At 36.2% G+C, this 27,160-nt stretch overlaps 1 protein-coding gene across 2 annotated transcripts; it reads right to left on the bottom strand.

The window, feature by feature from the left end:
- Positions 1-1,147: 1,147 nt before the first annotated feature.
- LOC110114488 (L-galactono-1,4-lactone dehydrogenase 2, mitochondrial) lies at positions 1,148-25,782 on the bottom strand. 2 transcript variants are annotated; one of them, XM_020847383.2, is made up of 8 exons: positions 25,128-25,782; positions 21,229-21,479; positions 20,935-21,117; positions 19,640-20,042; positions 18,340-18,480; positions 8,498-8,701; positions 3,404-3,406; positions 1,148-1,338 (listed from the first exon to the last, which is right to left on the bottom strand). In XM_020847383.2, the coding sequence occupies exons 1-6, from the start codon at positions 25,740-25,742 to the stop codon at positions 8,543-8,545; spliced, it is 1,752 nt and encodes a 583-aa protein (XP_020703042.1). In that variant the 5' UTR covers positions 25,743-25,782; the 3' UTR covers positions 1,148-1,338; positions 3,404-3,406; positions 8,498-8,542. The 2 variants fall into 2 exon arrangements, with proteins under 2 accessions (XP_020703042.1, XP_020703044.1); XM_020847385.2 differs by lacking the exons at positions 1,148-1,338; positions 3,404-3,406; positions 8,498-8,701; positions 18,340-18,480 and adding exons at positions 1,345-1,532; positions 6,683-6,823; positions 7,985-8,387 and having other exon boundaries at positions 19,889-19,897.
- Between the last annotated feature and the right edge of the window lie 1,378 nt (positions 25,783-27,160).

Genomic DNA, 27,160 nt, shown 5'->3' with positions numbered 1-27,160 from the left:
ACTATAAGTATGTCATATTTGGAAACCATTTGGTAATCCAAATTGTGGTTTGAATCTTCCAACAACACTTCGGGTCTTCGATCGAGTTGAATTTGGTGTCATTAGGTTCGTATTTCTGAGACGCTTAGTTTGACTGTAAGTTTGCCAAAACCAGAATTCAGATGATTCCAGATTTAATTTTTGAAGCTTCCAACCTGATCTAGCCTCGAGATTCATGTCCGATCAAGATAATTTTTTGATGAGATATCAATTTTTATTTTTGACCAGTAATTGTCTTCTATCATAGAAATGTGGATTATATTTATTATATTTTCTTATCTTTTGACAAAAAATTCAAATATTAGATCTTCACTTTAGACATGAAAGACAATATTAGTCGTCCAAGTTGTAGGTAATCAGTCATACTTTGCTTTATTAAAATAAAGAGTGATAAATAATAAAATATATAACTTTAATTTAGGATCTTCTAAGAAAATCCTTGTCTTTAATAATATAGACATGCTCTAAAATCCTTTGGAAGTAACAAAATTTGATATTTTTTTTCCCCCACTTTCATAGTGGTTAGGTCATCAGCACTTCTGCTCGTTTTCAGCCTTTTTGAAGTTTGAAATCACAAAAATGATAATTTGACGATAGTACATCACAGGTAATATATTATTGGTGAAACCTTTTGGGTGCGATCGGATTCCATCATAACGTTGCCGTTAAGCATGTTTGGGCGAGAGTAGTACTAGGTTGGATGATCTAAGTCCTCGTGTTACACCCCTTTTTTAATCAGCCTTCCCTTTACCCTTTACACAGCTCACCTTGGTCTGTTAGTTGAGAGCTTAAGCTACCAATTAAGTGGTCTTAGGTTCGAGTCCTCGGTCTTGTTTATGTGATATGTGTGTGAATCTGTCTTAATTAGTCTAAATGTCCAAAAAAAAAAGTAATATATTATTGGTGAAGAGTTTGAAACTTCATTCACTTTATTGCAGCCCAAGATTTTATAATGAATTTAATAATGTCTAAAAGACTTTGGTTTTCTCCTTGATGACACTTCCTCTTAGATATGATAATTACTAGATTTTCCTTTTTTGGGGGCAAAGGGGCAAAATTTATAAGAAAATTGTTCTGAAAAAACTGTGTTGAAGACTGTACAAAACACTGAAAGGGAAAATCAAATGGGCATTACTAAAAACAATGTGGCATAAAAAATAGGTCTCCTGAGAGCAAGTTTACATACAAATAACTCTTCGTCTTTTATTAAAAATAAATGAGAGGAAAGACAATAAGTTTGGCATTACAAATTACCTTCCAAGACAGGACTTGATCAAATGATGCAACAGCTTCCAGCTTCTCAGCAGCTTATGAAGACGGAGTTCAATTTACATTTAGACCGTGCTGGGCAAAGGGAAAAGCTTCTCAAGCATGCGGTTGGAGAGGATTCCATTGGGATCCAACTCCTTGCGAGCTTTGTTATAAGAATCAACTGGAAAACGCTTTCTTAATCTTGTTTGCAGATCAACGAGCTCCTCCTTGTCCTTAGGGATCTGCAGTCAGGCTTCCATCAATTATATTATACCAAACAGAAGTGATTTTGTTCTTTTTGATGGGTTCATAGTTCACATTAAGTAATGTGATATATTATGCCTGATTTGAGATGTAAAAAATAAAACAAATATAATGCAACAAACACATAAAAGTTATTGGACACTATTTGCCACTACGTTCACATAGGCATACGTTAGTAGATCACAGTCAATGTAAGATGATTGGTGTGATTATCCTCCTTTAAGAGAGATTATTCTGTGCGGATATCGGACAGGAGAACCATCCGGTACCGCTTGGTACCGAGAGCGGTACTGACGCTCGGTACTGCTCGTTACAACGCTTGGTACTGAGGGCGGAATACTTTTGGGGTGAAGTAGTGCATTTTTATTGGCCTCTGGACGACATCCGGACTCCACACAGAATATTTTGCCCCTTTAAGAAGAGGGGTGAGTTTGTGCAAGCAGAACATCAATGACGATCAATTAGAGGTTTCAAGTGATTGATATTAGTAGAACATCTCGGTGGACTTATCATTTCAACTTATTTACTAAAATCGAAGTTAGTGCAACCTCCGAATAAACTTTTGAAGCTTTTGGCAGTATAATTTAAATATTTTTAGATACAATTCTGCATAAAAACTCATGCTTGATAAGATCTATGTTGTGAGACATTAATACCAAAATTAATTCCAAGAGAGGACAATGATGAAGAAGACATATAACTTAAAATTCGATAATATGCTTTGTTAATAATCAACAAATCATAAAGGTATGGCCCCCATCTTCCCCAGCCTTGATTAGGATGCCAAGACCTGAGTTTCGCTATGAACTCAAGAGTAGCAAAGTTGTTACGTTGCTGATAGCTAAACCACCTCCTTCTACACCGGTGAGTATTCCAATTGAGGTTGAGATATTGTTAAATTAATTTCCTAACTTGCTGACAACAAGCACTCAACTTGAACTCCCGACACCACAGGATATACCACACCAAATCGACTCCATCCTGCTTGTGAGCTTTCCTAATCAGCCACACTACTAGATGTGTATGAAGGAGAACGACATTATACAAAGCATTATTGATGAATTGTTGTCTTGTGAACTCATCTGAGTGAGCCTTAGTCCCTATGTCATACCAGCTAGGGGTTAAACGAGTTGAGCCAAGCTTGAGCTTGATTAATTAATCAAATTTGAGCTCAAGCTCGAGCTTAATTCTATGAGTTTGATTCAGCTCAAGAGCAGTCTCCTCTAATATAAACAAGAGAAAAAACATTTGATTCTTATTTTTTATTGTAATTTATGCTGCACCCCTGCGTTCACAGAGGTGTTTGTTCCTTTTAGGTTTGTTGTTGCTGCATCTATATTGTGAAGGACTTAAGGAAAAGGCAGACAATAGAATACCATTTTGAGTTCATTCCTGATACCCGTTTTGGTTTTTTAGCCCAGTTAGAACATTCTTCTACACTAATTTTAGCTTTCATTTAATCTTACAAGAATTACATATTCATTAAAAACGTCAAATAATGCAACTACAATGTGATGTAGGACAATGGAAAAAATCCTAAATGAAACTTGCTGACCAATAAAGCATTGGCTTAAAAATTTGCAACTTTCTTAAACTCATCAGATGAATAGTCAAGAAATGGATCATGTCAATAACTCAAAAGGACAGGGTAGATGAAAAGACAAGCGCCATGTTCGCTTAAGAAAAATGACTTTAGGCACGGATCCCACCTAGGCTTAAGATTCCATTTTTTTTTCTATTGGCAGATTGATTTTTAATTAGTCAGATTTTCCCCTGATGTCTATACCGGAGGTTTATTTAAGTCTGAGACCTTGCTTCCCATGAATGCAAGCCCTTATGGTTAATTAACCCTCTCACTTCTGGGGAGCGCACTCGCGATTAAGGAGGAGTCACTTTTAGCATAACTTTGGAATTTTAAGTTTAATAATCTTGGTTGTGTCATTTGTGGGGGATAGAGATAAACCCGATCAAAATCTCATGATTCCGTCATCCTGGAAATACTATAGATCTCAGTCTACCAGCAGTAATGAACCATTAGTTGTAGCATCCAATGAATTGATCAACAGTCATGGGTTGCCTCCTCTCAAGAATCGTGAGTTGATTGAGATGGTTCATTGTTGATTTTTGGTATGTCAGAGTTTGAGTTTGGGACTTAATGCTCCCTTTAGGAGCGCCTCGGTGTTTGGGTTTATTTAGTTTGGAGCTTATGACTCCTAGGAGTTGCCAATAGATTTAACTTTAAGATATGATGTATGACCTCACTTAGAAGTTGTTTATAGATTTGATTTAGGATTGAGCTTATGGCTTTATTTAGAAGCTGCCTATAGATTTGGTTTAGGATAGGTCTTATGGTTTCACTTAAAAGTTTCCTATAGATTTTGATTTAGGACAGGACTTATGACTTCACTTAGAAGTTGCCTATAGGATAGGGCATGTGGCTTCACTTAGAAGTTGCCTATAGATTTGATTTAGGATAGGACTTATGGCTTTACTTAGAACTTGCCTATAGATCTTGTCATCTTGATTTAGGATAGGGCTTACGACTTCACTTAGAAGTTTCTTATATATTTGATTTAGGATACGGCTTATGGCTTCATAAAAGTTGCCTATTAATTTTGGTTTAGATAGGACTTATTGCTTCAATTAGAACTCATCTAATGATGTGATTTAGGGCTTAATGCTTCAATTAAAAGTTGTTTGAAAATTTAATTTATTTGAACTTAAGAATAGTTCCGTGGTTTTACACTTTTCTCCAACCCCAACACCCTTTTTTTCGCTTTAGCATTGTTCTGTTGCATCTAATTTACAACTGTTTATTTGCTTGCAGGTATTGGGGCCCGCACTTTTTAGAGTTTAGTTTTTCTTGTGTTATAGATGTCTGTATGTTATATTTGGTGTAGTTGGACCATTGTATTTGGTTTGGACTTTGGATTGTTGCATTGAGCATTTCGATATAAACACTCTTCTTTTATTTATTTTTATTTAGCTTATTGTGTTTTATTTCAAATCAATCAATCAATTAATTAATTAATTAAAAGAAATAATAACAATAATTTTTTAAATAAGTAAAATTAAGATATTATCACTATTGCACAATAAATAAAATTTAGGTGGTTTTATTATTTTTTAATATTTAAATTTAATAAATAAAATAAAATTATTTTTAAAATATTAATATTTATTCAAGCCGCTTCAAGCTCGAACTCGAGCTCGAGCTTGACTCATGAGCTCGATAAACTCAATTCACGAGCCCATAAACGAGTCGAGCTCGAGCCGGCTCGGCTCACTTACACTCCTGCTCCCCAAATAGGGAGGTTGGGAAAACACTTGCCTTTCAATCCACCCGGCCAGATCAAAAATATGATGACGCGAGGGCTTTAGGACGATTATTCCCAGCACATGTAATTGGGTTTCAATCATGGTTTAAAATTGCGCAATAAGAGTCGCGCCTCAGTTCAATTTCGCCCCTTTAAGCCTCAAATCCCACGCAATGAGTTCAGGATTTGAGGTGTACGCCTCAAGTTTACTGAGGCACGCCTCGCCTCATGGTTGAGAGGAGTCCACCTCTAAAAATTAAAAAAAAAAATAACCTAATATATATTTGTTCGGTTCATACCCCCAACCCCTGCGCAGTCTTCCGTCAATTCTCGAAAACATATCTTCTCACTTCTTCTTCGAGCGACCTTTTTCCCTCTTCGTTTGGCGTCGGCTTCCTTCCACCGTTAGTTGCTCTTCGCCTATTGCTTGGAGTTATCTTCTACTGCGAGTTGGGTTGGAGTCTCCTTCGACCAACCGCTGAAAACTCTTCTTCTTCGTGGTTCCATCTTCTTCTCGGTATCGCTAGGTACATGCTCGATACCACTAGGTATATACTCGGTACCACTCGATAAAACAATGTTTAGTACCACTGGGTACATACTCAGTACCGCTCGGTATCTTTTCATACAAACAACTTACGAACTTTAAAAACAAGCATAACTTCAAAATTACTCTTACAATAAAAATTTGTACCCCGCCAGGGGGCAGCGCCCCCTTAGACCCCCGGCAGACTTGTATATTGTTGTATTCATCATCTTTAGTAATAGTTGTTAGTGTTAGTCTGCTTCTTCATGAGTGCATGCCTTGTATAAGTTTTCTTAATGTATAATAAGTGAAGCATTATGTTTAAGGATTTGATATATTGCACTACTATATTCTTCTCATAAATGATGGTCAGAAGGATAAAGCTGCATCAGGTCATAGAAAAGATCCAGCATGAAAATATAGCACTCATGTGGATGTAGAGGGAAGTGATAAAACATATATCTATCTAAAATGCAATTACTGTGATAAAGTTGTGAAGGGTGGTGTGACTAACTTTCAATAGTACGAAACCTGCCTTTTTTTTCTCTCTATCTCTTTTTCCTCTCTTTTTTTCCTTTCTCTCTTCCTCTTTTTTTCTTATATGCAAAAAATTTGTGCCAAATTTGTACACTCACGGTTCGAAAAGAGGCAGAGGACGGAACATAAGCGAAGTGCTCGAGTCGAATGCTTGGTTTGCACGAGGGCAGAGTGGACACGAACGCGTGATTACGTGTATGGGTTTTTGGTCGAACTCTGGACACAGGCTAGTAGGGGGTCGGGACTACCACTGGCTTGTGGTTTCAAACAAAAGCATGCACTGAGGGATGGGTGATGAAAGACTTCGCGCGGGACTTGTGAACCGAAGGCAGGCGTCAGGCTAATGACATGCGACTATGCTTGGGACGGCAGACTAGCAGCAGGTTGGGTCGCACAATTGCAAGTGATGTTGCGTGGGAGCGGGAGATGAAGGCTGGGGTCAAGCTCGTGGATGCAGGACCGTGGAGTTTTCCTCGGCTTCTTGTGTGCGGCACAGAGAGACGAGACGAAGGCTGTGAGACCGAAACTAAATAGTGAGCGTCTCTTTTTTTTCCATTAGCTTCTTGTGTTTTTGTATAACTGAACGGTTGAAGGAGGCATCAGTCTGGTCAAAAAAATTTATTTATTTCCTTTTTTTTTTACCTTTTCTCTTTTTTTATTTTTAATAATTCAACACGCCATAGAAGATAAAACTATGAGTAAAAGCTAGACAGGTTGTAATTATACCACCAAAATTACTGATCAATACCTCAATTTTAGCCCAGTGCTCATAAGCAGAATAATTATCCCATAGTCGTGTTTGTGCCAGATCTCTGTAAAGGAAGAATTCTTCTGTTATCTCCTTCCTCTGGCGAGCATCCATAGTAGGCAAATACATTATTATACCCACCTAGAAAAATATGAAATAGAATTAGCAATTAGATGATTGTAAAACTAAACATCATAAATTTTAATGCATAACAAACTATCACAAAATATAATGAAATTAATTTGATGGTAAAAAAAAAACTTAAAGAGCATTAAGATCTTAAGATCTAAACTCCACGACCGCAAAAATTCAGGTTAAAAGCAGTACCCCTCAAGGCCAGAAATTACTTTAAAACAAAAGCTATATTTTAAAACAGAAGCTAACACACTACTGTAAATGCAATAGCAGACATCAGTTATAAATAATAATAATAATAATAATAACAACAACAGAACAGGTACGGATGCTAAACATGAGAATCATGTAAAACAAGGCCATCTAGTTCCAAATATCCTTCACAGAGTCCTACTCAAGATATAGCAAATAAATTGCTACCTCAAGAAATGTTCATTTGTAATCAACCAGAAATCCAATGTTATATCATGATTTTGCAGATTAGCATACTAATAATGTCATTCAGTTATTTAATTTCGACATTATTTCAAATAATTATCCTAAGTAATTTGCTTTAACTTTTGCCTATTAAGTCCAGTTGTATAAGCACACCGCAGATTTACTATTGTGGAAATCTTCAGTTCCAATGACGATGATTTGTCAGAAATCAGAATAACAACTAGGAAAAAGTGAGGCAAGACTGAGATAAATAGAGAACCCAATTCCATGATATTCTTATATCTTACATGCATGGTAATTAGTAATAAACATAGATTACAATTACCATATTTTTAAGTTTACCCATCAGTTCAATGTCTTGAGGAAGATTAATTCCTATGGAGATATGATTTGTTTCTTTATAGTTACGTAGAGTTTTGATCTGATAATTGTATTAGATTTGCACAGAAAGCAACTACTGATGGAAATAGGATGGTTTTAGTATGTTGTTCCACACTTGGTAAATGTTTTTTTCAACTATGCTACTGGAAAGGCTATTTGAGGTGTACCATTCATTTGTATGTAAAAGTAAATATCAGTTTTTATTTCTTCCATTTAGAGAACATTTACCAATATCCAGTAAAGAATGAGAATATCAAAATTCGCACAGTAATAAGAATAACATAAAAAACTAAGTACCAGATGAAGCTGCAAACTTAAATTATAAACATACTGGAAAAAAAAAGCTACCCATGAGAATATATCATCTTCCTGAGAACTCCATGCTGGACTCATGAGACTCCTGCTGCGAGCAGTCCACCGTTGCTCTATAGGAGCCGGAGCTGGCACATTTTCTCTCTCTATAAGTTTCTTCAACTCCTCCATATATTCCAAATCCTTCATACTAGGATTTGCAAGAGTTCCTGCTGGAAAGCAGGTTTCTGATACCCATTGCTGCCCGCCACAATCAAAACCCAATATTTCATCACTCCAACCTACACGGTACCCCTCTGATTTTTTCCAGTATTCTGCTTCAGCTTTGTTCACTTCTACGACATAATCTTTGTTAAGAGGGTCTAAAGCAAGAAGCTTATCCCTCAGCTCAGTAAACGAAAGTTGATCTATATCTGGTTCATCAGGACTCTCACTTGTTCTGCAAGCATCTATAATTGGTAATAACGGAAAAAAGAATAAAATGTGCATTACAAATTACCTTCCAAGACAGGACTTGATCAAATGATGCAACAGCTTCCAGCTTCCAGCCACCAGCTTCCTCAGCAGCTTATGAAGATGGAGTTCAATTTACATTTAGATCGTGCTGGGCAAAGGGAAAAGCTTCTCAAGCATGCGGTTGGAGAGGATTCCATTGGGATCCAATTCCTTGCGAGCTTTGTTATAAGAATCAACTGGAAAACGCTTTCTTAATCTTGTTTGCAGATCAACGAGCTCCTCCTTGTCCTTAGGGATCTGCAGTCAGGCTTCCATCAATTATATTTTTCCAAATATACAAGTGATTTTGTTCTTTTTAATGGGTTCATAGTTCACATTAAGTAATGTGATATATAATGCCTGATTTGATATGTAAAAAAAAAAAAAAAACAAATATTATGCAACAAACACATAAAAGTTATCGGACAATATTTGCCACTACGTTCACATACGCAGACGTTAGTAGATCACAGTCAATGTAAGACGATTGGTGTGATTACCCTCCTTTAAGAGAGATTATTCTGTGCGGACATCAGACAGGAGAACCATCCGGTATCGCTTGATAACGAGAGCGGTACCGACGCTCGGTACAGCGCTCGGTACCCAGGGCGGTATACTTTTAGGGTGAAGTGGTGCATTTTTATTTGCCTCTGGACGATGTCCGGACTCTGCACAGAATAATTTGCCCCTTTAAGAAGAGGGGTGAGTTTGTGCAAGCAGAACATCAATGATGATCAATTAGAGGTTTCAAGTGATTGATATTAGTAGAACATCTCGGTGGACTTATCATTTTAACTTATTTACTAAAATCGAAGTTAGTGCAACCTCCGAATAAACTTTTGAAGCTTTTGGCAGTATAATTTAAATATTTTTAGATACAATTCTGCATAAAAACTCATGCTTGATAAGATCAATGTTGTGAGACATATTAATACCAAAATTAATTCCAAGAGAGGACAATGATGAAGAAGACATATAACTTAAAATTCGATAATATGCTTTGTTAATAATCAACAAATCATAAAGATATGGCCCCCATCTTCCCCAGCCTTGATTAGGATGCCAAGACCTGAGTTTCGCTATGAACTCAAGAGTAGCAAAGTTGTTACGTTGCTGATAGCTAAACCACCTCCTTCTACACCGGTGAGTATTCCAATTGAGGTGAGATATTAGTAAATTAATTCCTAACTTGATGACAACAAGCACTCAACTTGAACTCCCGCCACCACAGGATATACCACACCAAATCGACTTCATCCTGCTTGTGAGCTTTCCTAATCAGCCACACTACTAGATGTGTATGAAGGAGAACGACATTATACAAGGCATTATTGATGAATTGTTGTCTTGTGAACTCATCTGAGTGAGCCTTAGTCCCTATGTCATACTAGCTAGGGGTTAAATGAGTTAAGTCAAGCTTGAGCTTGATTAATTAATCAAATTTAAGCTCGAGCTCGAGCTTAATTCTAGGAGTTTGATTCAGTTCAAGCGCCATCTCCTTTAATATAAACAAGAGAAAAAAAAACATTTGATTCTAGTTGGAAAAAAATGATAAAAATATTAAGAAATTATAGAAGAAATAAAAAAAATACTAATTAATATGAAGAAACGAGATATGATTTTTAAATAATTTTAATAACTTAGTACTTAAACTCTTGAATTTAATCAATTATTAGCATATTTTAGGCTCAAAAGTTAACCAATCGAGTCAAATCTAGCTCAAGCTTAACTCATTGGCTCATGAGCTCAATCCACAAGTCATTTATAGAGCTGAGGCCAAGCCAACTAAGCTCAATTACACACCTAGTACCAACTCGCTTAGAAACCAATAAATACATTAACATGGCGGATATGTGTGTATAGCTTGACCATCAACATTGTTGCAGGCTAGAATATACGGGGTGATAGAATTAGAAAATTTTTGTCTCAGTATTGTACGGATATCCAACACACAAACAGAAGAAAACTGTAAAACCAGAATTTTTACGTGGAAATCCTAGAAAAGGAAAAAATAACAGGGTCACGCCCAGTTGAAAGGATTCCATTAGTGTTTGCTTAGACTACAAGTGGCTAACTCGTTCCTGAAATTAAGGACGATCAAATTACAATAATCAACTCCTGGGTCGAAATTTAGTTACAAACAGAGATTGGAAATCCAACAATGTTTGGTGGTCGGGCAAAAATCCGGCTTCAATTGACGGTTAGACAGAAATTCGGCGTCAGTTAGCTATCGTGCAGAACTCCGACGTCAGACAGCGGTCAGACAGAACTTAGGCTTCAGTCAGCAATCGGGAAAAACTCTGGCGTCAGTCGACTGCCGAGTGGAAGTCCAGCAATGGTCGAGGAGTCTGGTGGCAATAAAGCTATCTTCCTTTTCTTCCTTCTCTTCTCTTCTTCTCTTCTACCTTCACTCCATGCTTAGGTCCCCTCTGATGAGAAATGAGGGGTCTATTTATAATTTTCTGAGAGTGGCATGACTAGTAAATATGAGGAAGATCAAGGGTACATTGAGAGTGATTTGAATGGACGGCCAATGTTGAATCCCTTGATCGTGAACCGTTTATTGGGCATTTGAAGGCCCTAATGATATCAAAATTCGATGATCTTGGGGTCATTGGATTCGTCTCGCCGACCCGCTCGATTCGACTATAAGCATGTCACATTTGGAAACCGTTTGGTAATCCAAATTATAGTTTGAACCCTCCAAATGCGCTTCGGGTCTTTGATTTGGACTCATTTGGGCTCAGTTTGAGTTGAATTTAGTGTCGTTGGGTTCGTATTTTCGAGACATTCAGTTCAACTGTAAGTTTGCTGAAATCGGAGTTCATATGGTCTCTGATTTAATTTTTGAAGTTTCCAACTTGATTTTTCTTCGAGATTCGTGCCTGATCGAGATTATTTGTTTGATGATTTATCAAACATGATCATAATAAAAATTTGTTTTTGATACCTGTTTTAAGGAAATTCTCAACTAATTAGATAGGTCTCATATTTTTTCCAAGCTAGACCTTGAGAAAAAGCACAACCAAGTTCTAATTCATCTATGAGATGAGTGCAAGACCCAACCCGAACGGGTCGGAAAACCCAACTCAAATCTAATCTATTTATTAAACGTGCCAACCAGAACGTAGATTTTTCAAGTCGAGTTGGCAGATTGGATTATTTCTTGACACCCCTACTTTGTGGCACCCTTGGATTAGAGTCAAGCTTATGTTTATCATAATATTTATTATCTTTATTTAACATTTCACCATTTAGTCAGTTTTCCCATGTTCCTTTATTTTTTATTGTAATGTCTGCTACACCGAGCATATACGTGAAAAGGTTGGAGTAGCTCCAGTAGAAGATAAGATTATAGAGAGTCGTCTTAGATGGTTTGGTCACATAAAACAGCGGCCTTCCAATGGCCCGGTTAGGAGAGTAGAGGTATTAGATTTGACTTATGTTAAGAAAAGTAGAGGCAGACCTAAAAAGACTTGGTTAAAAAATATTAGAAATGACCTTTCTTTATTAGATTTAAACGAGAATTTGACCTTTAATATGACACAATGGATAAAAATGATTCATGTAGCCGACCCCACGTAGTGGGATAAAGGCTTGATGATGTTGTTGTTGTTGTTGTCTGCTACACCCCTGCGTTCACAGAGGTGTTTGTTCCTTTTAGGTTTGTTGTTGCTGCATCTATATTGTGGGCCCTATATTGTGAAGGACTTACGGTAAAGGCAGACTATAGAAAACCATTTTGGGTTCATTCCTGATTCCCGTTTTGGGTTTTTAGCCCAGTTGAACATTCTTCTACACTAATTTTAGCTTTTATTTAATCTCACAAGAATTACATATTCATTAAAAACTTCAAATAATGCAACTACAATGTGATGTAGGACAATGGAAAAAATCCTAAATGAAACTTGCTGACCAATAAAGCATTGGCTTAAAAATTTGCAACTTTCTTAAACTCATCAGATGAATAGTCAAGAAATGGATCATGTCAATAACTCAAAAGGACAGGGTAGATGAAATGACAACCGCCATTTTCGCTTAAGAAAAATAACTTTAGGCACGAATCCCACCCTCTAGGCTTAAGATTCCATTTTTTTTCTATAGGCAGATTGATTTTTAATTAGTCATATTTTCCCCTGATGTCTATACCAGAGGTTTATTTAAGTCTAAGTCCTTGCTTATCATGAATGCAAGCCCTTATGGTTAATTAACCCTCTCACTTCTTGGGAGCGCACTCGCGATTAAGGATGAGTCACTTTTAGCATAACTTGGGAATTTTAAGTTTAATAATCTTGGTTGTGTCATTTGTGGGGGGATAAAGATAAACCCGATCAAAATCTCATGATTCCGTCATCCCGGAAATACTATAGATCTCAGTCTACCATTAGTTGTGACGTCCAATGAATTGATCAACAGTCATGGGTTGCCTCCTCTCAAGAATCGTGAGTTGATTGAGATGGTTTATTGTTGATTTTTGGTATGTCAGAGTTTGAGTTTGAGACTTAATGCTCCCTTTAGGAGCGACTCGGTATTTAGGTTTATTTAGTTTGGAGCTTATGACTCCTAAGAGTTGTTGATATATTTAACTTTAAGATATGATGTATGACCTCACTTAGAAGTTGTTTATAGATTTGATTTAGGATAGGGCTTATGGCTTTATTTAGAAGCTGCCAATAGATTTGATTTAGGATAGGTCTTATGGCTTCACTTAAAAGTTCCCTATAGATTTTGATTTAGGATAAGACTTATGAATTCACTTAGAAGTTGCCTATAGAGTTGATTTAGGATAGGGCATGTGGCTTCACTTAGAAGTTGCCTATAGATTTGATTTAGGATAGGACTTATGGCTTTACTTAGAACTTGCCTATAGATCTTGTCATCTTGATTTAGGATAGGGCTTATGACTTCACTTAGAAGTTTCTTATATATTTGATTTAGGATATGGCTTATGGCTTCATAAAAGTTGCCTATTAATTTTGGTTTAGATAGGACTTATTGCTTTAATTAGAACTCATCTAATGATGTGATTTAGGGCTTAATGCTTCAATTAGAAGTTGTCTGAAATTTAATTTATTTGAACTTAAGAATAGTTACGTGATTTTACACTTTTCTCCAACCCCAACACCTTTCTTTTTTTTTTTTTGCTTTAGCATTGTTCTGTTGCATCTAATTTACGACTGTTTATTTGCTTGCATGTATCCCCTGCACTTGTTAGAGTTTAGTTTTTCTTGTGTTATAGATGTCTGTATGTTATGTTTGGTGTAGTTGGACCATTGTATTTGGTTTGGATTGTTGCATTGAGCATTTCAATGTAAACACTCTTCTTTTATTTATTTTTATTTAGCTTATTGTGTTTTATTGCAAATCAATCAATTAATTAATTAATTAATTAAAATAAATAATAACAATAATTTTTTAAATAAGTAAAATTAAGATATTATCACTATTGCACAATCAAATATTAAACTAATTGACATTTTTTAAAATTAATTTATTGTTCTCCTAAATAAATTTTAATTTTATACGCTCTCAAATTTCTCTCCAAAATAAATTAATAAAATTATTTTTAAAATAAAAAAAAATAAAAAAAAAATATTTTTAGAATTAAAACAATATTTATTAAAGCCGGCTCAAGCTCGAACTCGAGCTTGACTCATGAGCTCGATAAGCTCGGTTCACGGGCCCATAAACGAGTCGAGCTCGAGCCGACTCGTCTCACTTACACTCTTGCTCCCCACATAGGGAGGTTGGGAAAACACTTGCCTTTCAATCCACTCAGCCCGATCAAAAATACAACGATGCGAGGGCTTTAGGACGATTATTCTAGGCACAGGTTGTTGGTTTTCAATCATGATTTAAAATTGCACAATAAGAGGCGCGCCTCAGCGCAATTTCGTTCCTTTAAACCTCAAAGCCCACGCAATGAGTTTAGGATTTGAGGCGTACGCCTCAAGTTTACTGAGGCGCGCCTCGCCTCATGATTGAGAGGCGTCCAACCCCCACGCGGTCTTCCATCATTTCTCGAAAACAGGTTTTCTCACTTCTTTGAGCGACATTTTTCCCTCTTCGTTCGGCGTTGGCTTCCTTACACTGTGAGTTGCTCTTTGCCTACTGCTTGGAGTTATCTTCTACCGCGAATTCGGTTGGAGTCTCCTTCAACCAACTACTGAAAGTTCTTCTTCTTCGTGGTTCCATCTTCTTCTTGGTATCGCTAGGTACATGCTCGATACCACTTAGTAAAACAATGTTTGATACCACTAGGTACATGCTCGACACTGCTCAGTATCGTTCCATACAAACAACTTACGAACTTTAAAAACAAGCAGAACTTCAAAATTACTCTTACAATAAAAATTTGTACCCCGCCAGAGGGCAACGCTGTCATGCCCCGAGATCTAACTTGGAAAGAATGTCAATTAACCGGCCATTTACCAGAGTTATCTACAATTCTCCAATTAATCACAGTCTAAACAAAAGTTTATAAATTAAAAGCATCAATAACAAGTTGATTCATATCTCAAAAGTTCATGTACAATACTCATGAACTACACTACAAGTACAGAAATCTATCATGTCCTGAGTACAAAAGAATCACTATCAATCAAAAGACAAAAACCTGAAGATCCGGATCAATTCCTATCTTCTGCTCTCTTGCCCTGACCTGAAAATATCAACCACATATAATGAGCTTTACAAAGCCCAGCAGGTCACCTAATACCTATAACTGAAATCAAAGCACGGCGATGCTATCAATATGCATGTCAGTCAATCAAATTCATATCAGTCAATGGTCAATGAGTCTATGCAATACGGAAATCCATAGTCAATGAAACCAGTCAATGCAGCAGCAGGCTAATCGATAAATCTAGCTCAATCAATACACGTCAATCTCGAAGAAAATTAATCAATCCGTCAAATCAGTCAATCCGTCAAATCAGTTGCGTTGAATCAATCAATCAAATCAAATCAAATATATCTAGTCAATAAAATCAATCGGAAAAGCAATACGATAAATCTCAATCTATCCTATCAATAAGTCAAATGTAGCAAGTCAATACAATGCAGAATCAATAGTATCAATAAATCTATAAGCAATATCAATAAATCTATAATATCTATATCCGTAGCATCAATGAATCAATACGATATCTATATCCATCCATATCCATATCAATGTCAATAATCAATAGTATCAATGCTCAATGATCAATCAATGAAATCGTGCAGTAACAGAAACCCATAAAGTCGTCAATAAATCCAATCGGTAAAACATCAATTCAATACAATAAATCCGTCAATATCAATAAATCAATCAGAAATCAATAAATCATGCCTATCAGGAAATCCATACAATGCAATATCGTACACATGCAATTTCATACAATGGTCTTACTGAACAAGCATAAACACTGGCTATTATCAATAGTGATGTTGTAGAAATCCATAGTGCTGTTGTAGGTATCCATAGTGCTTTTGTAGATATCCATACGTTGGTTTCAACCAACATTCAACCAGGTTAAACACTGGCTATTATCAATAGTGCTGTTGTAGAAATCCATATTGCTGTTGTAGATATCCATAGTGCTGTTTAGATATCCATATGTTGGTTTCTATAAAAAGAGTCGTCACTCTATTGTCCGTCGGTCGCCCGTCGGCATATCTATAAGAACTCCTTATGACTCCCATCCATATATCCATAGTCGATATCCATAGTCGATGTTTAAAGGAAAGCCCGTCGGCCCACCATCCTGTACAGGTCAAGTCAATCTCCAACCAACGTTCAACCAGGTTTCCACTTATCTTTCAGTATCAATAATCAATTTAATAATCAATATAAGAACAATGCAGAGCAATCATATCAACATTCATATGCATATCCATTCAATTCATCAATATCAGAAAAATCGGAAATCGTACGAAATTCGGCAGCGTAACGGTAGTCTATCAAATTTACACAAAAATCCTACAAAATCACAATTTACCAAATTACAATAGAATGTTCACGACAATAATACAAGACTATTATTCTACTGAATCCACATTAATAAACATCCTGATATTATTCTATTCAATCAAAACCGCGTAGAACCCAAAATGACCGGTGAAATCGTTCCAGAAAACACTCAAATCGTGTAGAATATTCGTATCTATAACATATTAAAAGTTGTGCGGTGAAAATTGTGTCAATACAAAATCAGATCCAAAATTCGACTACGAAAACACAAAACAGGTCACAACACAATCAAAACTCAACATCTCTGAAAACAGAAATAGGATTCAGAGTCCTTACCACGAGATCTACACTTTCTCCAACAGCGGCGTCGGACGAAAAGCGCTCCGCGGCCTCCGAAACCCAAGATTTCTTCTCTTTTCCTTTCTCTTTCTCTCTCTTCAAAATTAGATATTTTATAAAAATGATTTTCTCTCTCCTCAAAACGAGCTGATTTTCTTATATCTTTAGTCTGATCGGCCTGGCCGATCGCCACATCGTCCTGGCCAATCAGAACAAAATCAAATCGTCCTGGACAATTCCACATGCCGATAATTAATTTGCCAAAACCCCTTGCTCTCGGGATTTTGCCATACATTGATCGTCCCAGGACGATCCAAAATCGTCCTGGACGATCCAGTCCAGAAATCATTCCAGAAACACTCCAGAAATCAGCTCTTTTCAATACACTGATCGTCCTAGACGATCTCAACATCGTCCTGGACGATCCTGGGAGGAAAAATCCAATTCAGAGAGGAACAGTAAGGGAACGAGGTCTCACAAGCCCCCCTTGGATCCCCGGCAAACCGGTATATTATTGTATTCATCATCTTTAGTAATAGTTGTTAGTGTTAGTCTGCTTCTTCATGAGTGCATGCTTTGTATAAGTTTTCTTAATGTAGAATAAGTGAAGCATTATGTTTAAGGATTCGATATATTGCACTAATATATTCTTCTCATAAAGAATGGTCAGAAGTAAGGATAAAGCTGCATCAAGTCATAGAAAAGATCCAACATGAAAACATAGCACTCAGGTGGATGTAAGGGAAACTCATAAAACATATATCTATCTAAAATGCAATTTTGTGATAAAATTATGAAGGGTGGTGTGACTAACTTTCAATTGTACGACACGTGCCTTTTTTTTCTCTATCTCATTTTCTCTTCTTTTTTTTACATTCTCTCTTCTCTTTTTCTCTCCTCTTTTTTCTTATATTAAAAAAAATTGTGCCAAATTTGTACACTCACGGTTCGAAAATAGGCGGAGGACGAAACGGAAGCAGAGTGCTCGAGTTGAATGCTTGGTTTGCATGAGGATAGGGTGGACACGAACGTGTGATTACTTGTATGGGTTTTTGGTCGAACTCTGGACACAGGCTAGTAGGGGTCAAGACTACCGCGGGCTTGTGGGATCAAACAAAAGCATGCACTGAGGGATGCGTGATGAACGACTTCGCGCGGGACTTGTGAACCGAAGGCAGGCGTCAGGCTAAATGACATGCGACTATGCTTGGGACGACAGACTGGCGGCGGGTTGGGTCGCGCGATTGCGAGTGGTGTCGCGTGGGAGTGGGAGATGAAGGCTGGGGTCAAGCTCGTGGATGCGGGACTGTGGAGTTTTCCTCGGCTTCTTGTGTGCGGCACAAAGAGACGAGACGAAGGCTATGAGACCGAAACTAAACAGTGAGCGTCTCTTTTTTTTCATTAGCTTCTTGTGTTTTTTGTATAACTGAACGGTTGAAGGAGGCATCAGTCTGGTCAAAAAAAATTATTTATTTCCGGTTTTTTTTTTTTTTTTGCCTTTTCTCTCTTTTTATTTTTAATAATTCAACACGCCATAGAAGATAAAACTATGACTTACAGCTAGACAGGTTGTAATTATACCACCAAAATTACTGATCAATACCTCAATTTTAGCCCAGTGCTCATAAGCAGAATAATTATCCCATAGGCGTGTTTGTGCCAGATCTCTGTAAAGGAAGAATTCTTCTGTTATCTCCTTCCTCTGGCGAGCATCCATAGTAGGCAAATACATTATTATACCCACCTAGAAAAAAATGAAATAGAATTAGCAATTAGATGATTGTAAAACTAAACATCATAAATTTTAATGCATAACAAACTATCACAAAATATAATGAAATTAATTTATGGTAAAAAAAAAACTTAAAGAGCATTAAGATCTTAAGATCTAAACTCCACGACCGCAAAAATTCAGGTTAAAAGTAGTACCCCTCAAGGCCAGAAATTACTTTAAAACAGAAGCTATATTTTAAAACAGAAGCTACATACTACTGTAAATGCAATAGCAGACATCAGTTATAAATAATAATAATAATAATAATAACAACAACAGAACAGGTACGGATGCTAAACATGAGAATCATGTAAAACAAGGCCATCTAGTTCCAAATATCCTTCACAGAGTCCTACTCAAGATATAGCAAATAAATTGCTACCTCAAGAAATGTTCATTTGTAATCAACCAGAAATCCAATGTTATATCATGATTTTGCAGATTAGCATACTAATAATGTCATTCAGTTATTTAATTTCGACATTATTTCAAATAATTATCCTAAGTAATTTGCTTTAACTTTTGCCTATTAAGTCCAGTTGTATAAGCACACCGCAGATTTACTATTGTGGAAATCTTCAGTTCCAATGACGATGATTTGTCAGAAATCAGAATAACAACTAGGAAAAAGTGAGGCAAGACTGAGATAAATAGAGAACCCAATTCCATGATATTCTTATATCTTACATGCATGGTAATTAGTAATAAACATAGATTACAATTACCATATTTTTAAGTTTACCCATCAGTTCAATGTCTTGAGGAAGATTAATTCCTATGGAGATATGATTTGTTTCTTTATAGTTACGTAGAGTTTTGATCTGATAATTGTATTAGATTTGCACAGAAAGCAACTACTGATGGAAATAGGATGGTTTTAGTATGTTGTTCCACACTTGGTAAATGTTATTTTCAAATATGCTACTGGAAAGGCTATTTGAGGTGTACCATTCATTTGTATGTAAAAGTAAATATCAGTTTTTATTTCTTCCATTTAGAGAACATTTACCAATATCCAGTAAAGAATGAGAATATCAAAATTCGCACAGTAATAAGAATAACATAAAAAACTAAGTACCAGATGAAGCTGCAAACTTAAATTATAAACATACTGGAAAAAAAAAGCTACCCATGAGAATATATCATCTTCCTGAGAACTCCATGCTGGACTCATGAGACTCCTGCTGCGAGCAGTCCACCGCTGCTCTATAGGAGCCGGAGCTGGCACATTTTCTCTCTCTATAAGTTTCTTCAACTCCTCCATATATTCCAAATCCTTCATACTAGGATTTGCAAGAGTTCCTGCTGGAAAGCAGGTTTCTGATACCCATTGCTGCCCGCCACAATCAAAACCCAATATTTCATCACTCCAACCTACACGGTACCCCTCTGATTTTTTCCAGTATTCTGCTTCAGCTTTGTTCACTTCTACGACATAATCTTTGTTAAGAGGGTCTAAAGCAAGAAGCTTATCCCTCAGCTCAGTAAACGAAAGTTGATCTATATCTGGTTCATCAGGACTCTCACTTGTTCTGCAAGCATCTATAATTGGTAATAACGGAAAAAAGAATAAAATGTGCTGCTTAGCATAGATAACAATTATACTATTGTAAGGAAGTTCAGGAAGAAGACAGTATAGCGGGCTATTAATGGGCCTGTTGAGCATTATGGATGTAGTTAGCAATATTGTATCGGTTTGGGCAAACTGTAAGAACAAAACTATAAGTAAATCAACCAAAAATAGCATGTCAGAAACTAAACAAGGTGAGTTATTTGGAATGGACAGGTTCATTTTGGGATCCAGTAAACCAAACCTGATGGGGTTAATTGCCAAAAACAATTAAAGAATATATATATATATATATATATATATATATTGGAAGATGGCAGCAATAGTAAAACAAAATAAAAACGGGAAAAAAAGGAGGGCTTTCCAAAGGGAACCGGACAAGTGCAGGAAATAGTGAAGTGAGATGGGGCTTTGTTCTTACAGAGTAGGCTTTAGAGCTTTGAAATGATCAAAATATTCGGTATCCAAGCTTTCTTATATTTCCCTCTGTTCATACTAAAGGATAAAACTTCTAATACTGGAAATTAAACACAGCCGCATAGCATCATACAGCTAGCCAACAAAAATAGGAAAATAAATATCATTCCTTGTCAGGTAATTTCAGTCAGCTACTCCAGGTTAAAAAGGAAAATTAGATCAAGGAACATGAAAAATACTTACAAACCAAAAAAAATCTGAGAAGCAAATGTCACTGACTATATCAGATAGGTTCCAATTAGATCTTTGGTTAGCCTGGCCGTGATGCAACCATAAAGGTTGCTTGAATTAAAGCCAACGGGCATTCCACTTGATAAATTTCAACAGCTGAAGCAAATACCTAATTTATAAATCAACTACATATCTGATAAACCTACCTATGTTTCTTGAGTGACTCACGAAATAGATGACGGACATGTTGTACTGCTTCCTCCTCTCCAAATTTTCGTGCCATTTTTGGCTTTTTCCACTTTGAAAGAGGATTACACTGTACAACAATGACAGTGTCAGTGTAAGGAATCCACAAGTATTTCACATGTTTATTTTCACCAAGCCATTTCCTGCAAATGAAGGAAAGGAATTCATTAAACATGGAAAGTATCCTTGACAGCAAACTTTATAATGTATATTAAATATAGATATAGTTTACTTGAAAAAAGAACAGGTAGTACTTGTGATTTTTTCTGATTTCATTCATATTAGATACAAATGTATGCTCCACAAGCTCATGCCGATCAACACACTGTATGGTGACTTCTGCAACCACTCCCAACCCACCTAAGCCACAGCGAGCGAGATAAAACAGTTCTGGGTCTTTCTCGGGAGAAACCTCTATTGTTCCTTTAGCAGGGGTCACTAATTTTATGCTGACAACCTGTTCATCAATAGGAGGTAGTCTTGCTCCAGTACCATGGGCACCAACCTGAAGGGTAAGTATAAAAATGAATAGAAATGTTTATGAAACGGTAAATGGAAATCTTAACTATCATAGAAAACTGAGGCAATAATGACAAGCAGTGTTTTGTCCATGAGAAAACATTTCTAAAACCAACATTTGAATAAATGGGCGATCAATATTACATGTATGAAGTGGAGAGCTTGAGCTGCCCCTGCAGTGAACACTGAAGATTTCAACTAATAATAGCAGCAACGAGGTAGGAGAAGAAGAGGAAAGATAAAGTAGCGGACTGCACACCGTTTCATTCATACTAACTGTAATTGTGCAAGTGTAGCTGAGTATGATTACATTTGAGAGTTGGTTTTAAACTAGAGGTTGTGAGAAGGTGGGAGGACATGAATGAAGCAATGAGGTGAAACCGTACTGGGAATGGCAGATTCAGTTTATTCTACTTTATAGCATTATCCTCCACACATTGAGAGGCTCGACAGGGATGATCAACTTGATGTTGAGATGTTTGTAACAGGAGCTGCGAGAAGAAATGTGGATATGACCCAAATCTTCAAGCATGAGTCAAGGGAAAGCGCATATGGGAGAAGAAATGTGGATATGACTCGATATAAGACTGGCAAGGTTTGGATCAATCAACATCCACATTTTATAGTTGGGATTAGGAATAAGTTTTCCAATGGCATCAGACACTAGCTTTGTAGGGCAACAGAAGGATCCATCTAGATATCCTTCATACCTATTGACATGAAAGGAGTTTGAGAAATCTGAGATTTCCATGTAAAATGATTTCATGAGTAAGTTGAAAGAAGATGATATGTTAATGTTAAAAAATAAACTTTATTTGAAATGGATAGGCTTGCCGCGCAGTCGTCTGATCGGGTTCTCCATTGGAGGTGCAATGTGAGATGAGGAGCAAGCCAATAAATCCATGAAGGTAATGTAAGGAAAATAGATGAGCCGAGGAAATGTAAAAAAAAGCGGAAGAAGATAATAATTTCGTAGGGCTCCACAACTCAAACACCATATGAACTACGAGTAATAAAACCAGATAGAGAGATAGGAGAAGAAGAGACTAATAGCAATGTGAGTAGAAAAAAATTTGTTGTGTTCACTTATTCAAGTTAGGAGCCTGAGTATGATTCCATTGCAAAGTTGGTTTTAAACCAGTGGTTATGATAAGGAGGAGGTTATACATAAAGGGATGAGATGAAATAGTATTGGGAATGGAAGCTTTAGCATCTTCTACTTTATAGCAATATCAAACACAATGCTTTGGAACTTAGATATCCGTAATGGAGCTTCGGATAAAAGTATTGTTGTCAACAAATGCATTTATGGCCTTCTAACTCTGCATTAAAATAATAAAATTGAGATTTATCCCAATTTATATCCTCTGCTATGAAATATATTTATAGAATACCCTCATAGAAATTACATTGAGTTGGTAATCAAATTTTATTAAGCTCAATTACATAGGAGTGGATATCTTAATGGACGATACAAGAAGAACCAGAAAATCAATGACACATAATGAAACGGCTAGAAAAGAAGATCAGTCTAAGTTAACATAAGTTTAAGTGGTGGATGATGATTGAGATAATATAGCTAAAACCAAATTAACACATAATGAAAATAAAGTAAGGTGAAGAAAAAGTTCATAAAACAATACTAAATTGTTGAGAAGAAATGGAGATGATACTATGCAGTTGAAGTTCAATCTACATAAGCATGGTTCTAAGTTAAGAACACCATCAACCTCATATACAATGAGGTCTAAGAAAATGAAACTTTGTATATAATCGTACAAAAACTAATATAAGTTATTGACAATGTTATATGAAAATTGTCACAAGTCAGTTGCGAGATGATTATGAAAAAGGATGGAGTAGCAAAGGCTTTAACAATTGAGTAACAATTGAGATATTGAATTGGAAATGCATATATATAAAGTGGAGCTCGCAATAGGGTTGAGGGAAATGTTCAATAGGGAGGCATAGAAATCTAGAGTACAGCTAGCAAAAGAGTTGATGATAATGTTAAATAGGGCATACATCAAATTAAAAGAAGACATTGGATTTAAAAGACTAGCAAATCAAAGGAAGATATGATACAAAGATTAAAATGCACCATACTAAGTCTCAACGAGTTTGACCAAAAAAAAAAGGTAAATTCTGACAAAAGCTAAGCTTTTGTAGCACTAGATTCAAAAGCATATAGAACTAACAAGGCTCAAGCTACTAAACCTTGTTTGGGGTTATCCTAAAGCTTCTTATGAAGCAGCTTGCAGCCTAAAACCCAAACAAGTGCCCAGTACAACTAGACTTAAAACTGGTTTGACTTAAAATATCCTCTTATGTAAGGGATGCAAATGGATGCAGTAGAAGTGTAGAACCAAACAAATGGTTCCTTTTGCTTTGTTGTAAGCTTAAGCAAAAAAGGAGATGGATAGATTGAGTAGAATTTCATTTAGAGGAATCAACTAGCAACGGTACTGTGCATAGTAGAATATCATTCAATGGGCAAACAAGCCCTATGACTAAACCAGCTATACATGTAGCCCATGAATTAGTTCACTAAGGAAACAGCTCAGCTCCAATCCCATAAATAAATAAGGAAAGGGCATATATAACTAATCAATCATCTCCAAGACTAACATATTGTGCCATGACTGATTCATTGTACTCCCAATCCTTTTTAAAATATTTGTGGAGCATAATATTGGATAAAGAAGAATATTGCAAGCTTGTTGTATTAATAAGGTATGTTATGTTTGAAGGAAGTGGAGGTAATGCAAATGCATTTTACTTCACAATTTTATATAGGTGCCTAATTTCAAAGCAATTAAAATACAGATAAACATAACTTAAAAACGTGAATAAATCAAAATTTTCTTTACCAATCCTATTGAAAATTTAAAAGAAAATTTTATTGGTCGTTATGACTAATATGTCCCCCGCCTGCAAGAAATAAAAGCTCAAAACATTATCATCAAACAAAAAAAGGAAAAAAATTAGTTACATTTCAACTAAACTAAACAAAACAAGGAGGTAAAAACCAATTTCAACTCAATTAATTTATTATCATCATTTCTTTTTTATTTCCTCTTTTTTCAATTCATCCTAACCAAATAGAGCCTAAAGGTATTTTTAATTTCGTATCAAATATTTGGCTCCAATAGGTAATAAGATTTTTTATTTATTTAAAAAACTATGAATAAATACTTTTTTAACATTGACAGCTCCCTAATAAATTGTATTAAACAAAAATGGAAGCAAAAATTTTCTGGTATTCCATCAACCAAATAATAAATTTATAAAAAAATTCAATCAATTTTTCCTCAGTCAAACAAGTGGGTTGAGAGAAGTATTTTCAGTTCAATTCCTTTACTACTCTCCTTTCCACTTCCTTTTCATTTCACTCCTTCAATTCCTTCAAACCAATGAGCAACCAATGAGCCTTAATCTTTAAAGTACAAACTAGAAAACTATTATTATTATTATCATTATTATATTGCAAGTGTTTAAGTAAATAACTAGAACTATTGATGCTTGCATGACAAGGGCTGACGCAATCCGAAAGCTAAAACATTCACCAAAAAACAATTAAAAGTAGAGAAAAGAAGAAAATTTTCAGAAGAGCTGGACAAAAATGAACATAAACCTGCAAAATGCCTCCGATCTGCTGTTCCCTGATGGAAGCGAAATTCTGGAGTGTGAGTCCGTGCTCTTTGAGCGCGTCCACGAGCTGAGAAACTCTTGCCCCTGCCTGCACCCGAACTCTCTTCTTCTCCTTATCCACATCGAGCACCTTATCCATGAGCGCGAGATTGACCATCCCAGCCCTCTGCAGCCCGATACCATTGGGCGAGAGGCCGGAGCCAACGGGTCGGATCTTTTGGCCACGCTCGTTCGCGTCGTGGACGATCTTCTCGAGCTCCTCGAGGTTCTCCGGCTGGAGGAAGACGCGAGTATAGACCTCGTGAGTGCCGCTCCAGTTGCTAACGGAGTGGAGATCTTCGGGTAACGGAGCGTAGCGGAAGATCTGAGCTTTTTTGTGCTTCGCGTTCGCGGGGAAGGGAAAGGAGTAGTAGGTAGCGACGCCGCAGCCCAGGATGAGGACGAAGTAGCCAGCGTACTTCCGGAATTCTGAATCTGACGAAGAAGAGGAAAATGGGCGGACGAAATCGAGCTGAGGTCTAGGGTTTAGGGTTTGAGAGCGGCCGAGGGAGGAGCGCAGTAGACCGGCGCACCGCCGGTAGTAGAGCCAGCGCTGCATTGAATTCTCTCCCTCTCTCTCTCCTCTCTCAAATTTTAAAATTTATCCTAGAATTTACGTATATTAACAAAAAAAATTTATATATTTACATATTTAACTATTAAATTTTATACTTATTTATTCAAATCATATCAAAATTTATGTACATCAAATATATATTTCATTATATATATTAATGATATTTGTATTTGTGATATGAAGATGTAAAGGAGTGCACCATAAAAATTATAGCATAATTTGAAAACAATGAGAGTGATGAGATCTTTCTACAACAAGAGAGATAACATGAACTTGATGCAAAATTCAAAATTCATCAGTGCAACTAGCGAGAATCATGTGATAATAAAACTTGGAAGATAAACATTTATGAGCTAAGACTTCTAACATAAATATTTTAAAAGAAAGACAATATATGATAAACATTTGGGAAGAGGAAAGTATCACAAAAAATGTTTTAAAAGAAAAATAATAATATTTGTGTATACACATATGTGCCTATATAAACAAGTTGTAGGTATTCAATAGTTTCCCATCAAGGAACTTAATCATGAGGGATCATATGATCAAAGTGGCACTCGTTTAAAGAGAGCATGACCCCACAAAGGCATAATTGGCACCAACTTATGCTTGGAATGGCTACTATCCTTTGTGCATATTGCAATGTGTAGACTTGTCATAGGAAAGCGTAACGATGATGTGGTCTATCTCAACGAGCTTCTATAAAAGACACTACCATGTAAGTACATGCCTTGAGGATCACTCCCCTTAACCCGAACCTGCTCTATTGTTCCATGATTAAAGCTACTAGTTTATCACATATATCCTCGTTTAAGCTACATGAAGTGAGCACATCTAAAAACTGTGACTAAGACTTCATTGGCTAGACTCGTCCCTGGCTTGCAACTGCCTTAGTCCAGGGGAACCATCCTTCGCTCATGGGGTGTCTCACCCCCGTAATCTAATGAAAGAATTAAATATCTAAACTTTTGTTTTGAACCATAATACGGAATATATCATAGCCAAATAAGTAGTCTAAAATAATAATTAAAAAAACATCCATCTAAATTCTCATTCCAAAATAAATGATGTACAAATAATTCATCATAAATTCATTCTATATATCAAAATATAAGAATTGAATTACAAAGTACCTTAATGGAAAAACTTCTAACAGATCCGCTCCTATCAACCTCGACTCTATTGAGCCCTTTTTTCTTTTCCTAAAATGTTATGAGTCAATAGAATGAGTATCCACAAACTCAGTAGGCAAACCCAATTCCCATTACATAAGATCAATACTCATATTTGTAATTTATAAATAAAGGTTTAATTATTAAAGCCAAATAAGCATGAAATAACTATTACTTTTCAAGAAACTTGTTAAAACTTATTTTTCTTATACCAAAATGTACAGGGTA

Source organism: Dendrobium catenatum, unplaced genomic scaffold (genome assembly GCF_001605985.2).
Source record: "Dendrobium catenatum unplaced genomic scaffold, ASM160598v2 fragScaff_scaffold_1608, whole genome shotgun sequence".
Lineage (NCBI taxonomy): Eukaryota > Viridiplantae > Streptophyta > Magnoliopsida > Asparagales > Orchidaceae > Dendrobium > Dendrobium catenatum.
The sequence above is the reverse complement of the archived record's forward strand: the minus strand, read 5'-3'. Positions and strand labels throughout refer to the sequence as shown.